Genomic DNA, 18,578 nt, shown 5'->3' with positions numbered 1-18,578 from the left:
ACTCTTCGGGATGGATAAACAACTAAAGGAAAACACGTGGTCTCGACTACTGTGTATCAACATACAGTCTTGATGAATTTATGCAATAAAAAACTTTTGTAAACAATGGTCAGCGTCCAGTAAGCAGATGAAATTATATAACGTTCAACACACAAAATACAAATCATATGATGATAAAATATTATACAGCGGATTTTCGTCAATAGACTATCGTCTATCGGTGCAGCGCGGCAGCGCCGCAGCGGCGGTCGGGCACTCGGGCGGCACTCGCAACAATAACAACAAAAAAACCCGATGTTTCGATATTTTGCCGTAACTGATAATGTATTTTTAGACCTGTCCTTTGAACGATGAGTTTAATACACCAGAGTGAGTGTATTATTATTTATTTTATTTATAAAATAATATGATTCACTATATATAATATTAAGACGTATTCTTTAAAACTTTTTGATGTGAATGACAATTTCAAGAATAATTGTTGCAAATGATATGGTTTAACTCGTACTACAAATTGCCACTCGTAATTTTCGGTGTTTCTATATTGAAACACGAACAAAAAAAATGTAACAGCCCTATGATGATAGAACATCGAATGAATAATTTCTGTAAGAAGTTAACGATTGTTAGGTACTATTAATTATTATGACGTATATTGATAGGTATATATGTGTTTAAAATTATGTTGACTGTATTAGGTATATTGTATATTTGTATATTACTCTTCGAGTGCCTATAAATTATGTATTAAATAATAATAAATTAATAAATAAATACAATTACATCATCATATAAAATAATGATACCTCAACCCTAACGCGTATATTTTTATAGGTATTTGTATTTTATACTTAAAATTTAATGAAGTTCAACCGAGCAGGTGGGGAACTAGAAAATACCGTGGGTGATTGACACAACTATATAAGACTATATATTTTTTAAGTAAAACGTCCACTTGTCTTTATATTAAATAAACATTATAATATAATACGCCAAATAGGTACACGTCACGATATAATACCTTATTAGTTATTATATTCTAGACTAGGCATTAACGAGTTAAAAACTTAGAATTAAAACTTAGTTAATATTAACTAAGTTAAATAACAAGTTACTTTTTTTGAAACTAATTTTTAACTTAATTAGTTACATTTATAATGTATTTAACGTGTTAAATACAAATTAATTTTAAACAGATTTATAAAAATTAAGTTAACATTTTAGCTGTACCTATATATTAACCATTTATTTATAATTTTGTTCTATACAAAATGAGATAGGTATCACAATATATAGAAATGTCCAAAAATAATATACAGGAAATCAAGAATTAATAATTCATTAATCATTATAGTTATATTGTATTTGTTATATTTTTTATTGATATAATAATATAGCTAGCTAGTTACATAGATATTAATATGTACGTCAATGTATTATATATTATTATTAGGTACGTATTGTAGGTACCTATGCGGTCATACAAATAGTATATTATATATTATACAACACGAATTATAATATTATGTTATACTGGGTATTAGTGTATTATGAATTTACAAATTACGATTACACTATAGCTGGTGTGCGTGAAAAACGGATACCTATAGCTATGTAGGTTATGTTATTAACGCCGAATCAATAGAACTGTTTAATGAAACCGACATAGTAGGTGTTTTAAAAAGCCCAAAACTTAGCTGGGCAGGACATGGAGAGCTATGGATAAATTAATAAACGAAGTCACAACGTGGAAGCCAGATCGAAAAAGACCAATATGACGACCAAGACAGCGGTAGAGTGACCGTGTCAAAGAAGATCTGAAACTCCTAGGAATCAGGAACGGAGAAACAAGAACATTGGATATAGAGAGGTATGGCGAGGCATAGAAATTAAGCGGCGATGGGTTTAAACGGCCCGAAATAAGCCAAAAAAAAAAATGTATGTTATATTAACTATTTATATAATTGTCGTATATTATAAAATATAATATAATATAAGCAACGCTGAAACGCCGGGTAATAGATAAAGATTTTTTCAACTCATTACGTACCTATATAATACCTATTAAATTAATATAAGAAGATAAGTAAATTAAGTTAAGTTAAAAGCCAAATAATAATATACTTTTACAACTTCGTCGAGTTCAAAATTAATTTATAAAACAAAATTACAGATAAGGTAAAATTAACTTATACCTAACTAAAAATGTAAAAATTTTCATGTTGATAAGAAAAATGGGTTATCTACAAAATAAATGATGAATTTGGAAATCGTTTCAAGTTCGGGATTCTGTGCCGTAGCGGTGGCTTAATTTTATAACGTTTATCGGTTGGGGGGGGGAGGGGTAAAATAAGTCCAATGTTCTTATTACAACATTGCTTATAAATTATATTATTATATACTATACCTAATAGGTATACTATTATACCTATTACCTATACTATTACCTACCTAACTATTATGCATACTATTTATTAATTATTATATATACAATATACATGCACTCGAACATATAATATTATTATAAACAATATATATATATATATATGTATATTATACGCGATTCGGAGTTTTAAAATCAGTACTATTATGCAATATTATTGAAGCTGTGCTGGAATATATTATTATATTCCTATCATAACAGAAATAGTATATATAATATATATTATATATAATTAAATTTAAAATAGTAGTTTTATTGTATAACGGCATAATGGACTAGCTGGTAATTAATTAATTTTATTGATACATTATTGTAGTCAAATATTAAATATACATAATTATATAATAAATAATATGTAATATATATAAAAGAATAATTATGTATTATATACATGTTATTATTATATATTATATTACACTATAATGCACAATATTACACATGTTTTTTTTTTTGTATTAGCTATGATGTTATTATTATTTATTATATTACTATAATATACACTAAACATACTCGTATTATTAGATATATTATATAAAATTAACCAACTAACATTATTGCAATACAATTTTGCATGAAATTGGTGATGTTTGATTTAAAATCACTATATTTTAGAAATGCAAACAAAATATATATTTTATTCCTTTAACAAAATTTAATAATTGTTGTATGTTCAATATTACAATATTATTAAATAGCCATTAGAAATCCAATGTTTTATTTTCAATCAGTAGAAAAATGAATACAATATTGCTCAAACAACATCAAACTACTATTATATTTCAAACATTATAATATTATTGAATACTAATTAAAAATGTAATGTTCAGATTTCAATGAAAACCAATGTATATGCAGCATTGAACTCACACTTAAAAGCCAACATTAAATAATCAACATGAAAACAATATTACTAGAACATCAACATATTCAATTTGAAAATTACATAATGATACAATGTCTATTTAATCTTAAATTGTCAATGTTAATTTATCAATGGGCAGCCAATATCCATTTAATAATGACATTGCAGAATTGCTGTCTGGGAAGAAATAGTTTCGAAGAAGAAAACATTAGTAATAACGGTGAGTACAATACATTCAGATCCCCATAATAAAAAGAACTATAATTAACTTTACAAAATTCATAATTTTTTTTTTTTTTTCAGAAAATGAAGCAAGTGATACTAGTGGTGACGAGTCTGATTAATAATTGGCAACAAAATCACATCTAAAAACACAAGGATTAATGATGTAAATTAAAATAATTTTTAACACTTTCTTTTATATATTCGAATACAAAATATAATTGTTAGTTAATATGTATTAAAATATGTTATTTATATACCTACCTAATGTTTAAATAAGGTTTTAATGCGTTCTGGTAAGTATAAAACACCAAAATATTCAGTAAGTCGCTTTATATTCTTTATATACACGTTAATTACTTTATTTTAGTTCCGCGTTTGATCTTAATAAAAATGACGTAAGTTACGAGCACTTTTTTTTAAGTTTAACTTGGTCTGGTTTCACGAAAGCACCAACTATTTTGGTCTGTCCATGGCTTAAATATACAAGGTTATTGCACATAGCCAAATTGTTGTCAAATAAAAATAAAATGGCAGCGTAAGGGTACTGTCCATATCATAGCATATAATATCATAATATAGCCAGTATACGTCGTCCCCTAACGCTGCCATTTTAATTCCTTAACGTGATAAAATGATATAGTGGGGGTAATATTGCAATAACCTTGTATATTTAAGCCATGGGTCTGTCTATGCAAATAATTTATGTTGATAAAATATATTATCATTTGGTTTAAACATAGACCTTTTACTCATAGACCAGCCCATCCTATACTAAATACATTGATAGTCGCAAGCTGACATAGCGCAGTGATGCAGCCCATTTATGGATCAGTCAGATCAGGTCTATGTCCTATACGATTATTTTTTTACCCGTATCAGAGTAACTCAGTAACTGAAAAGCTCCACCTATCATCGGTGGAGTACGATTGCGCTCGTTTTACCTTTTTGAGCATACGATTGCGCGCGATGCCGGAATAACAAATAATCATGTTTTTGCCTATTCAAAAGCGTACGATTGCGCGTGAAATTGGATGCGACGTTGCCAAATTATTATTTAAATATAAAATAATTATTATTATAAAAAAAAACAAATTTTTGACGAGCCCAGTGATATCTTCTAAATTCAATTTTTTAGGTCAACAAATTCAAAAAAAAAAAAAAAAACAATAATTGGTACACGATTGAAAATCATCAATTTCGATACAAAATCACATTATATACAAATAATAATTTAGTTAAATTATATCTCGTTAAATCCATAACACAAAATAAAACAGATTCTTTATATTCTCACTCAGTCTACCTCATAAAGGAACATAATAATTATTATAAATAAAAAATATTCATTAAAAGAAAATCGTTATAATAAAATAATATTAAATATTCGAATAGGTATCAAAAAAAAATTCGAAAAAATATTCATTAAAAAAAATCGTTATAATAAAATAATATAAATAAAATAATTTAAATTTTAAATCCCTGATACCTATTTCCAATTATGGCTAAATACTTAAGTACATTTTCTGGCATTTTATGTTTTAGATACCCTTCGTATTGCTTACTCATAACTTCGATTTTCTTTAGTTCTTCCTTCGATTTAGGCTTGATTTTTCCTTTGAAAATAGTTGATAATTTAGTGACGGTGTCTTCCTGAGTTTCCTTAAGGGTACTTATAACATCAAATGTCGGTGGATGATCACTAGTAAACTGATATTACCGTGTACCTATAATCTGCATATTTGGCAACGCTGCTTAGGAGTAAAAATAATTTAGCACGCGCAATCGTACGCCTAAAAAGGTACCGCTCATAAGGACCGCGCGCAATCGTATTGCAGCCCCTATCATGACACCGCGGAAACGTGGAGAGGACCGGTCTATGAGTAAAAGGTCTATGGGTTTAAATCATAAACCTAATGGTCATAACGTAACTTGAGTGTAATTTAAGTGGGGTGTAATTAATTACTGTACCATCACGCACCAACATAACACCACCAGACTTCAAGATCATAATTCATTACCTATATATATTATTCCCTATATTATTATGTTATATTTTTAACTTATTTTTTCATTCATATAATTAGTATCTAGAGTTTAACTAGTTTAAACTCACACATGATATTTAACATATATTTTACAATAAACTTAATAATTGTGTTTTAATTAAACTATTTTTTTGTCTATTGATACTATATGCGATTATTTAAGTACAATTATGCAAATAAATTGTATTAACAGGATGCATTTCTAATAAAATATTTGTGTTAAATCATAATTTAATACAATTTAAAGTTGCACTGCAATCACTATTTATGACGTGTGACCTAAATGATAGTTACATACAATTAACTAATTTCTTTTTAACTGAGTCAAGTTAATATTTTTCTCCATATTAGCTTTAAATTTGCTGAGTTAAAAGTATTTTTAATAACTCTTGTACAAGGCCTAGATCAGATATTATAGGAATGGTAAATTAAATATTTATTCATCTTACAGCTTATTTGGTATTGCTATTTGCTAACTGCTATAGTAATAGCATTAGGCCATTGGCTAGCAGTTGCTAATAAAATAGAAAATATACGATAACATATTATCAGCTGATTTAAAAAAATAGCAATAGCTGCTATTCATCACTGCTATTTTACTTTAGCAATAGCAACAGTTATTGCTAAATAAATAAATAGCAGTTTACCATCACTAAATTAGACTAACGTAAATACAACCGTAGAACGTCATTGCTCGTATTTCATTTAAAAGATAATATTCAAAGGGCAATGACTACAAGTTTTCAGAGACTGGACAGTCGGCATGTCGATATCACGGTTATTGATAACATTATAAATTACACGAATGGATCTTCGCAGGAAAAAATTTTTTGTGTCCGTATATAATATTGCATACATTTAGCCCCATTTTTGCGGTTTTCAAAATGTGATAACATTGATAAACCGATAACATCATTTTCATTATAAATTATAAATTATAATATTATATTTTATTATATTAATTATAATTTAAATAGTTAAATACATTAGTAGTTAATAAGTTATTAAAAAACACAATATCGTAATTTAAAATTTAAAAATACACAGTTCACTGAGAATACAGTATAAATGCACAACCTATTTACGTAGAACATTATTTTAAATTTTCAATCTTTAGCTATAAAAGTTAAATTATATAATAAAATTTTAAATTTGATAAATATTTTCAAAATTCGAACTATACCCAGATAGCAATTGTGTAATGATATTATTATTATTACAGTACACAAATATTGTTATAAAAATAATGTTATTAAAATAACATAACTATTCAACTAACATAATATTATTTTATAGATATTATAATAAAATTATTTTTTATGTATGGTAATAATAATATTATTTAACAAATATAATAATCAAGCTATTATAATAAAGAAAGTATATTATTATAATTATTATGAATCTTGAACATAATTTAATACCCTTTGAATAGAAATCAGTATAGATGGTAGTATAGTATCTATACTTACAAACGAATCAAAACCTATGCAAACTGAAGATATAAATACAATTAACATAAAAAAAAATATTGAAAAACAACCTCGTTTCTTTACTAAAAATAAAAAAAAATAAACTTGAATTTCATCAATTGTCGTCGAGTAAAGGTAATATAATAAGAAAATCCTTACTAAATAATACAAGTGTTTTAAATGTTCATTCATATGACGATCATTCTTATAGCGCTAAAAGAAAATTAATTTCTTAATACGATATTATTATTATTACAGTACACAAATATTGTTATAAAAATAATGTTATTATAATAACGTAACTATCCAACTAACATAATATTTTTACATTATAAATTATAATTAAAATAGTTAAATACATTAATAGTTAATAAATTTCATAATACACAATTCGAAAAAAAACACAATATTCTTTATTCACTTACGATCGTCATTTAAAAGATACAATTCAACAATATATTAATGAATTCATTTTCTTTTAGCGCTATAAGAATGATCGTCATATGAATGAACATTTACAACACTTGTATTATTTAGTAAGGATTTTCTTATTATATTACCTTTACTCGACGACAATTGATGAAATTCGAGTTTATTTTTTTTTATTTTTAGTAAAGAAACGAGGTTGTTTTTCAATATTTTTTTTTATGTTAATTGTATTTATATCTTCAGTTTGCATAGGTTTTGATTCGTTTGTAAGTATAGATACTATACTACCATCTATACTGATTTCTATTCAAAGGGTATTAAATTATGTTCAAGATTCATAATAATTATAATAATATACTTTCTTTATTATAATAGCTTGATTATTATATTTGTTAAATAATATTATTATTACCATACATAAAAAATAATTTTATTATAATATCTATAAAATAATATTATTTTAGTTGAATAGTTATGTTATTTTAATAACATTATTTTTATAACAATATTTGTGTACTGTAATAATAATAATAGCATTACACAATTGCTATCTGGGTATAGTTCGAATTTTGAAAATATTTATCAAATTTAAAATTTTATTATATAATTATTTAACTTTTATAGCTAAAGATTGAAAATGTTAAATAATGTTCTACGTAAATAGGTTGTACATTTATACTGTATTCTCAATGAATTGTGTATTTTTAAATTTTGAATTACGAAATTGTGTTTTTTTATAACTTATTAACTACATTTAACTATTTTAATTATAATTAATATAATAAAATATTATATTATAATTTATAATGAAAATTATGTTATCGGTTTATCAATGTTATCACATTTTGATGACTGCAAAAAAGGGGCTAAATGTAGGCAATATTATATACGGACACAAAACATTTTTTCCTGCGAAGATCCATTCGTTAAATTACCTATGTACAATGCAGATAATACATGGAGGAAGTATATTAATATTTATTATTGACAATCAAAGTTACAACATTCCACTACTACCACAGATTATATTAAACTAATAAAATAATATTATACTATAATCCGTGCTACTGCTAGCAGTAACTACTCCGAATTTGAATTATCGCGCAGTCATTACGAAAATCAGGTGCTACGTCAACACATACCATGATTTAATTTTACATCAATTTTTTTAATTTACGAACAATTAGGTACCTCTTAACCTTTAATATGGTCCGATGTATTTTTTATAACTATTTTATTTTTTTCAACATGCCACTGTTCGTCAGGTACTATATTAGATGTGCCTTTACTATATAATCTAGTGCCAACCTAATCTAACTTGATGATTAATTACTAGTTGGGTTCAAGGATATTCCAAACATGATTTTACCCACTTAGGTAGTAGGTGTTCCATAGAAAATTAAATACGTACCTACTGGAAAATGGAAAATTGATAACCATGTAAACATGTAAATAACTTTAAAAAAATGTATAAACGTTAATAGGTACAACACGGTAGTTTAGGTAAGCAAATAACCATATTAAATCCATGTAAATGAACGCGAAGCCTAATGACCCACATGTTGAAACCTTTATATCTAGGTACTCAATAAAAAAAAAACAGTTTGCTGTAGAACGGTGGGAATAAGTAAAGTTAGTGATTTAAATAGACAACAACTTAAAATGATATCAAATAGGCATAATGGAAAATTTCGTTGATACAGACTTATAGTAAATACGACTTATTAAGGTAAATAATATTATAATAATGTAATAGGCAATAAAGAAAATACTTGCCCTGTTTTGGGTGTTAAACCTCTCTAATTAATATATTATTTAGGTATATACAAAAACTGTAAAAAAAACTTAGTCAAATGTATTCTCAGACCCTCCCCCCCTTCACTTCAAAATCGAGGCTATGGCACTGGTCTCAATTCCCTACGAATATTATTTTTTGCAAAAATATAACAAATATCGTTATTCTTCGTTTTACTATTCAATTTTGCAGAATTTTAAACGTCTATAAAACAAACAATTATCTGCATTTGTATTTTTTAAATTCTTATGTTTTTGCAAAAACAAGTTACCATGAAAAATTTACTAAACGTTTAAGCCTTAAAATGTTTTCAATATGTTTCAACTGCCTCAGGTTGGTAATGAAAATGTATTGAGGAACCTTGTACTAAATTATCAAAAATTGTTATTCAAACAAAATTTTAATAAAAACAAAAACTGAAAAAAAGGGGGAGAAGTGGGTACCGCTCTGCTGTATAATAGTTGTCGCGCATGTCATTTTACAACATGTGTTATATTAAAGTTCAATAATAACTTATTGTATACCGAAAAAGATTCTGAGCTTAGACGTTGTTAAATTTAATAGTTTAAAAAAATTAATAAAAATCAAAAATATATCATTGGTATAAATACCGTAATTTTCCAGTGAACTAACGTATTGGGAATTTTTTAATAAAATTTCTATTGTGAAAAACGTTTATATATTTCTGTAAATATTTGGAAAATTGTACTATTATAATTTAAAAATATTTTGTAAAAATGTCAAGTGTTAATGGTTTTTAGTTTTTGAACTACGCCAATTATTGGCAGTTCAAAAACTACTGGGTATTTTCAAAAGTACCAACTAGATTAAACTTTTCTACAAGAAAAGATACTGCTGTCGGAAATTCAGAAATTTGCGGAAATGCGGAGCATTTTTAAAACCCCAGATGTCGATGACACACAGAAAAAGAAACATACATTATTGTAATTACAATACATTCATTGCTGCGCTCTGCAGAATTTATGAAACTAAAACATTTAAAATATCTCTAAATAGCACTAAAAGAGGCAACAATTTAGAAATTGTATGATGTCAAGTAAATAAGTACATCAATATTTGTTGAATATTTCAACTTTAAAGTCTTTAAGGTTGTTTTTGAATTATAAAAAAAAAATCTGATTTTGTCAAAAGTTTTGAATAAAAATTCCCATTTTTCCCGTATTTTGTTAAGTACTGAGCATTTTCAATTTTGACCTTTCAAAAGTACCAATTAGATCCAATTTACTATCAGAAAGCACCCCAAAGTTAAAGACCAACAATGAACAAAGTATCAAGGCATTTTTCTACTATAAATCGTGTAGTTACCTTAACCTAAACAAAAAAGCACACATTATTGTAAAATATGAGCATTCATCACTACATTCATCTCCACTCAGAATCTATACAAATATTACTAAAAACTTAAAATTATCAATTTATTTTCCAAATAATATAACTATTATTATTGTAAAAATTATCCATACTAATACTAATAATAATAATATTATAAAGAAGAAAGATTTGATTGTTTGTGTGCATTGAATACGCTCCGGAACTACTGAACCGATTTAAATTAAATTGGGTACATAGATAGTTAAGACACCGAGAAAGGACATAGGCTACTTTTAAATACCAAAAACGAGCTATAAGGGGTTGAAATATGGGATGGTATTAATATATTTACGTATAATATATATTTATTTATTGTACAATAATAATAATAATACGCACCGAGCGTACAGCAACACTATGATTACCGAATATTAGTATCAATATAACTTTTAAACGATAAAATACACATACAGTTGACATAAAAAAAAACAGAGCATTGCAATAATATTAGAGGTTTTTGTAAGTTTTGTTGGAATATTTGTGTTTTTAAAAATACCAGTAATTAGACACACAAACTTAAGTCACGGAACTCGCAATGCTACAAGTCAAAGATATACAATATCAAGTACCTATAACACATCATTTGACTTACAAAAAGGTCAGGTTGCAGGTTTCTGGAAACCCGTGGGCTGCACTTTTATTTTAATCAATAATTCACTTTCTTATTTTTTTAGTGGAAATTAGTATTTTTTTTTTTTTTTTTTGGTTGCCAACGGTTAATCGGGCAGAACAAGTTTAAGCATGCATCAAATCGAATCTTCACATATTGTCTACCAAGGAGGCTAAGACGCTGAGTTGCACTTATAGCCGCTCATCAGAGTGTCCACAATCAAAATAAAAAATAAAATAAAACATTTTATTCATATAATCATATTGATTGTAATAAAGTATTCACCTAGCGGGGTTTGCAATCCACCACAGGTGGATTGCCTACCTTATAATACAATGTGAGCATCATCAAGTTTCTTATATACAGATGGCATTTTTAATGGGCAACGACCGTGCACGGGATCAACTAGTATTATAAAAAATACATTATATATATATATTTTTTAAATGTTTTATTAACCCATTAGCGCCCAAATTATTTTTTTTTTAATTTTAATTAAATTTTTGTTGACAACTTCTATAAATACACTCGTATTAAAATAAAAAATTTTTTTTTTTTTTTTAAATCATAGTTTTCGAGATATTTGCCGTTGCCATATGGCAAGACTGGGCATTTGTCCTACTTATTTCGTAACTTTTTTTCTATTATTTTTTTTCCGTCTTTAAAATGTAACTTATTTGAAATTGTAAATAAACATCAAACACAATAAAATATAAGCATTATCTGTATATTTTATAATTTTTTTTTTATTAGTAAGCAAATAAAGATTGAGTAAATATATAAAATAAATCATTTCCTTATACGTCGTACAGCTTGTACAAAAAAAACTTAAAATATTTTATAAATATACATCATTGGGTATGAAAAGGTTTAAAACAATTAATGCATAACCCAACCGAACATTTTGAACACATTGTTCGTACAATTGAGTTGCAATTTTTTCCGGCGCATCTTCTTTTTTTTTTTTCTTCTGTATTTTGTACAAAGTGATAAGTTTTATCGAACCGTAATGTATCTGATATACGAGAGTCTGACGAACACAATGATTTCGATATGCGTCCTGATCCTGTGGGAGTATTTTTGTATTTTTCTAAATAAACATTTACTACTTCTCTTCTAAATTCAAGTTGAGATATTTTTGGTCTCCCTGTTTTATTATATAAAATCCAACTGTTTTGCATTGCCACATCAAACATCCATGTTACAAGAGGCCAATACCATTTTTTTCCACGAACTCCAATCCGATAACATCCAAGATTTTGATCCATTTGGTCGGTGCCTCCCATATACGTGTTGTACTTAGCAATTAGGTTTGGTCTTTGAACCAAAATATTTGTTTTTTTTTGTTGAGAATATCTTTTAACGTGACTTATTTCTTTAGTACCACATGAAGTGGATATCATTGTTACCACAGCGTTGTCCATCCATCGAACATACAAGAGACCATCATTTTTATCCAGTGGCGTACGCAGGATTTTAGTTCGGTAAGGGTTTTCAATATATGTTGATCAGTGACTCGTGGGGGGCTTCGCCCCCCCCACACCCCCCACTATATAGCTAAACTGATAAATATAACCAACATTATATAACACATAATAATTCTTTCAAAATAAATTCCTATTTATGTATTTAATCATCTAAATTCTTAAAATGATATAAAACATTAGATAATAATTATTAATTAGTATTTATAAAATATTAAAATATTATATACTATAAACAAAATAATAAAATAAGTGAACAATATATTCATGAATTATATTTATTTATAATAAATTATAGATTCAGTCTTAAATTTAATCTACGATTAGAATATTTAACCAAGTGATTTAGAACCTCTTCAGGTAATACACTTATATCTGTATGGATGTTTAGTAACGCTAACCCATTTAATCGCGACTCACTTATTGTATTACGGAGATATGTTTTTAAGCGACGTAATGTAGAGAAAGATCTTTCTGCAGATGATGTAGTAATGGGCAATGTTACTAATATTTTTAACAATAAATAAATAGTTGGAAATAATATTTTATCACATGTAATAAGAGCATCTATAGGACTTTTTGGATTCATTTCATTTTGTTCCACAAATGTATACTGTTCAGACGCTCAGTATTATAAATAATTACTCTCATTTGTGGACTGTAAAGAACGTAACCTTTTTTAATATTTAATAAATTTGTTTACTTTTACATAATATTCGGCATTCACACGGCGATTGTCGGTTCCGCTTACAACGACGCTCATCCTAACCTTACAATATACAGTAGTCGCCGCTTATTGGACTCACTTTGGGACCCGACAATTTGAGTCAATTAACCGAATGAGTCAATAAGGCGAATGACTCAAAAACCTAACCTTACCTAACCGTGCGAATCGGGACCAACCGTTTTGAGTCTAATATGCGAATGAGTCAATTAACCGTGAGTCCAATAAGCGGCGACCACTGTATAATGTTATAAAAAAAAAAAAAAATATAAAACCAAAACATGATGATTATATATACAGAGACAGTGTTGCCAACACATTTAGAAAATATACACAAATAATAAATTGCGTCGCCGACAACGAACATGCCTCCCGCCTTGAAACCTTGTTTCAAAAAAAATAAAAATAAAACAATACAAATAATATAATAATTACGATACAAATAAGAATGGATAAATCAGTAGGTAGTTATTTTTCACTTCATCTATTTTATTCTTCGGAATTTTCCTCGAAAGGCAATGGACATAACTTGCGTACAGCTCGGGAAACTGTACCGCCCGCCGTTTGGACTTCTGCAACACGAACCACATCATCCTTTTCTCTCGTTACTTTCGAAACACGTCCCATACGCCATCGTAAAGGAGGGAGATTTTCGTCTTTCAACAACACTACAGACCCAACCTTCAATTTTGGACCGTTTGTTCTTGCCCACTTGCTTCTTTCTTGTAGTTGTGATAAGTATTCACTACTCCATCGTTTCCATAGGTGTTGAGAGTATTGGGATACTCGGCGCCATCTTTTTAGACGGTTGACTGGTACAGATGTCTCGTCGATTTCTGGTATAGCGTTTAGAGAATCTCCTATGAGAAAGTGGCTAGGAGCTAAAGGATTCAAATCATTTGGATCTGACGAAATAGGAGTTAAGGGACGACTATTTAAACAGGCTTCGGCACGTGTAAGTATCGTTAATAACTCTTCATACGTAAGGTGAGCATCACCCAGTACGCGACGCAACAAATACTTCATCGATTTTATTCCGGCCTCCCATAAACCCCCAAAATGGGGCGAACGCGGTGGTATAAATCTCCACTCGACACCTAGGGTTGATAATATTTCCGTAGTTTTAATTTGATGATCATCTCCTTGTAATAGTTCGTATAATTCTTTTAGTTGACGATTTGCGCCTACAAAATTTGTTGCATTATCAGAATACAAAACTAGACTTCTACCTCGTCGATCAAAAAAACGATTAAGCGCGCGTAGAAAAGCGTCAGTACTTAAATCGCTCATTAGTTCCAAATGTACAGCACGCGTGGAGAAACAAATGAATAAACAAACATAAGCCTTTATTATTGGAGAGTTTTTTCGTAGACCCGATTTTAATAAAAAAGGACCGGCATAGTCGATACCACATTTGAGAAAAGCGCGATTTGGTTCAACTCTGTCTTTCGGTAGATCACCCATTATAGGCTGTACGATGGCTGGGCGTTGTTTAAAACAAATGACGCATTTACGCACCACATTTCGTGTGACATTTCGTCCATTTATAGGCCAATACCTTTCACGTATTGACGCTAAAACCGCTTGAGGACCACCATGCATCAAATCTTCATGCTCTTCACGTATTAAATTTTGAGTAAAGATACTTTTAGCTGGTAACACTGCAGGATGGCGCCTAAAAGTGCTTATGGATGCTGCATATTTCAATCTCCCACCTACGTGAATTATACCCTCTTCGTCAAGATATGGCATTAATCTATAAAGAGGACTCTTTTTTGCTACTTGATTATCGGTTTGTAACTGCTGTACTTCTCGAAAAAAGTAATGAGTTTGCACTATTTTTACCATTATTGTTTTTGCTTGCTTTATTTCGTAAGGTAGTAAGCAACCATTTTTTTTTTCTTATCTTGCTTATGACTTAAACAGTTTGACTTAAAACGCATACAATATGCAACAATTCGCGACATCTTTTTTATGGAGGAATATCTGTGAACAATCAAATCATTTTCCGATGTAGTTACACCACTGACGCTTAAACCTTTTTGTTCCGGCATATCCATCAACTCAATTGATATTTCTTCCTGTTGGATAATCGGCCAATGTTTTTCATTCTGGACTAACCACTCGGGACCGTGCCACCAAAGAGTATACCGAGATAGTTCGGTGGGACAGCAACCACGTGATATAATGTCCGCAGGATTTTCGCTGCCTTTCACATGAAACCACTCGGTTAACGAGGTCTTTTCTTGAATCTCGCCAACCCGATGTGATACAAAGGTTTTCCACTTTTTTGAAGTAGACTTTATCCAACATAAAGTGACTTTGGTATCTGTCCAATAGTGTTGTTTTGATAATTTAAGTTGCATCTTTGATATCATTTTATATGCTAAGCGCGTCAATAATTGCGCGGCGCATAACTCCAAGCGTGGTAAAGATAATGTCTTCATTGGCGCAACCTTAGATTTAGCGCATATAAGATTTGAACAATGATTCCCGGCATTGTCAGAGCACCTCAAGTATAAGCAACAACCATATGCCTTTTCACTAGCATCGGCGAAGCCATGGATTTGCATATCACATATTTCCTCTTTCATCGTAATTTGACGAGGTACTCTTATATCGTTAAGACTTAATAAATTTGTCTTATACTCGTTCCATTCGCATTTCATATCATCGGAAACATGTTCACACCACTTTACCTGGGCTTGCCATAAAACTTGCAGCATTAATTTCGCGCGAATTACGACGGGTCCTACTAGTCCGAGTGGATCAAAAATCCTTGCAATATCCGATAATATATCGCGTTTAGTCACCGACGCAGTTCGCTTATCTTTGTCTAAATTAATTTTAAAATGAAAACTATCTGTTTTCGCATTCCAGTACATACCTAAAATTTTAGTAAAGGAGTCATTTATCTCATGCACATTTTTTTGTTCTTTTTTGGTTTGAGTAATAACGTTGAGAACACTAACGTCGTTCGAAGACCATTTTCCCAGTTCCATTTTCGCGGTAGCCATTACCTCTATTAGACGGTCACGTAATTTGATTACTTCTTCTTTGGTCGGGGCCCCGCTAAGAAAATCGTCCATGTAGAAATCGCGTGAAATAGCCATGGAAATTTCCGTATTATGTTTGTATTCATCATCAGCCAGTTTTTGTAGACATGCAGTCTCCAAATATGACGCAGGTACCGTACCGTACGTAATTGTATTTAATCTAAATATTTTAATCGGAGATTTACTATTTTCGCGCCATAAAATACGTTGGAAATCTTGATGCTCTTTTGAAACATTAATTTGACGATACATTTTTCGTATATCGGCAGAAATTACAAAATTATGTACTCGAAATCTAGCTAAAATATATATAAGATCGTCCTGTATAACTGGTCCCTTTAAAAGGACGTCATTTAGACTTACTCCGGTTTCAGTCTTTGTGGAAGCGTCGAATACGACCCGTAATTTCGTAGTACTACTATTTAAATTTAGAACACAATGGTGTGCGAGGTAACACATTTTTTCAGGTATATCGATTTCCTCATTACTCACATATGTCATATGACCCAAACTTTCATATTCACGCATAAATTTGACGTATTCACATTTTAACGCTGGATTCTTGTCCAGTCTCCGTTCAACCGATAAGAGTCTACGCTTAGCTATTTCGTACGACTTCCCTAATTTCGAACAATTTTTTTTAATTGGTAATTGTACTACAAAACGACCTCCTTCTTCCCGTCGTACAGTATTATTGAAATGCTCGGTGCACGCCTTTTCTTCGATGGTATATGGTGTCGGTCCTATGTATTCTTCAGACTGCCAGAATTGTTTAATTAACTTTTCTATATCGCTATCTTCGTCATTTTCTGTGTTTGTGGATATATGTGTAACAGATTTTTTATTGCGCAACGTACCTTGTGCCAGTTGTACCGACCCTGATGCAACAAATCCGAACTTTGTTTCTTGATAACTCGGTCCGTTTGACGACAAATATTGTTGTTTACCTAAGATCTCGAAAAAATGAACAGCGCCTATTAATATATCGATTTTTTTTGGTACATTAAACGACGGATCGGCTAGTATCATATTTTCTGGTCGAGGGCCGTTTTCGGAAATAAAGTTCGTCGGTATATTTCCCGTTATCTTCTTTACCATTAATGCTTGTATGTCTAATTCGTACTCTTTCACGCAAGATTTTATTTTTAACCACGCCGTAGATGTGATATTTTGTGTTGTGCCTCCAATTCCGCTTACTACATGATCCGTTTTCTTTTGCCGTAGACCTAAACTATTTACTAATTCAGTCGATATAAAATTATTCATTGAACCAGAATCTAATAACACGCGTGCGAACGAGGACTTACCGCACGGATTGATCACGCGTACGACGGCTGTGGCTAACAATACGCGCTCGTAATTATTATTTGCGTGCGCGGTCGTTGAACTCGTCGCGTCTATGACCGGTTCATGTCTATTCTTAGCCGTTTCGGCGTCCTTTCCACTAACCTCCGAATCTGAGACCTTTTTTTGCCGTAGATGTAATAATGTGTTATGCGGTTTGGAGCATTTAAAACAAAATCTCGCAAAACATTTTCCCTCATGTTTACGTAGACATATTTTACACAATTTTAGACTCGCAATTTTCTCAATACGTTCGCTTATCGGCAGTGTGATGAATGTTGGACACTTATAAATTGTGTGTTCCAAATTACATACAAAGCACTTTAATGCTGTTGTTGACACCAAATTTGCCGAATATTTTTGACCGCCTTTCGTGATATTATTTGTTCTCGATTGTTCTTTTCCTCTACCTGCCGTCGCCGATGCCACCTTATTTATATCTCGTGAAGATTCGACTGATTCTAATATCCGAAATCGTTCCTCAATAAACTGTGTTAATTCCCGAATCGATGGTATTCTCTCTTTAGCCTCATGTATTTCCCAGTCTTTTCGCGTTTCGTCGTCCAACTTCGCACACACGATATGTGATAGTAATGGGCCCCAATCATACGGTCTTTCTCCTAATGCCTCGAGTGCCCGTATATTGCTATTTAGAGCATCGGACAGTTTACGTAAATTTACCGACGATTTGTCATTA

General features: G+C 29.9%; 2 protein-coding genes across 2 annotated transcripts; both read right to left on the bottom strand.

The window, feature by feature from the left end:
* Positions 1-13,636: 13,636 nt before the first annotated feature.
* Positions 13,637-15,357, bottom strand: LOC111027070. Its single transcript, XM_022305287.1, has one exon. The coding sequence runs from the start codon at positions 15,327-15,329 to the stop codon at positions 13,971-13,973; it is 1,359 nt and encodes a 452-aa protein (XP_022160979.1). The 5' UTR covers positions 15,330-15,357; the 3' UTR covers positions 13,637-13,970.
* On the bottom strand, positions 15,347-18,527 carry LOC111027071 (the record flags this gene model as incomplete). The annotated part of the gene is made up of 1 exon (XM_022305288.1): positions 15,347-18,527. A coding segment is annotated over one exon (3,181 nt), but the record flags the coding sequence as incomplete, so codon positions are not given.
* Positions 18,528-18,578: the final 51 nt, after the last annotated feature.

Source organism: Myzus persicae, unplaced genomic scaffold (genome assembly GCF_001856785.1).
Source record: "Myzus persicae strain clone G006 unplaced genomic scaffold, MPER_G0061.0, whole genome shotgun sequence".
NCBI lineage: Eukaryota > Metazoa > Arthropoda > Insecta > Hemiptera > Aphididae > Myzus > Myzus persicae.
The sequence above is the reverse complement of the archived record's forward strand: the minus strand, read 5'-3'. Positions and strand labels throughout refer to the sequence as shown.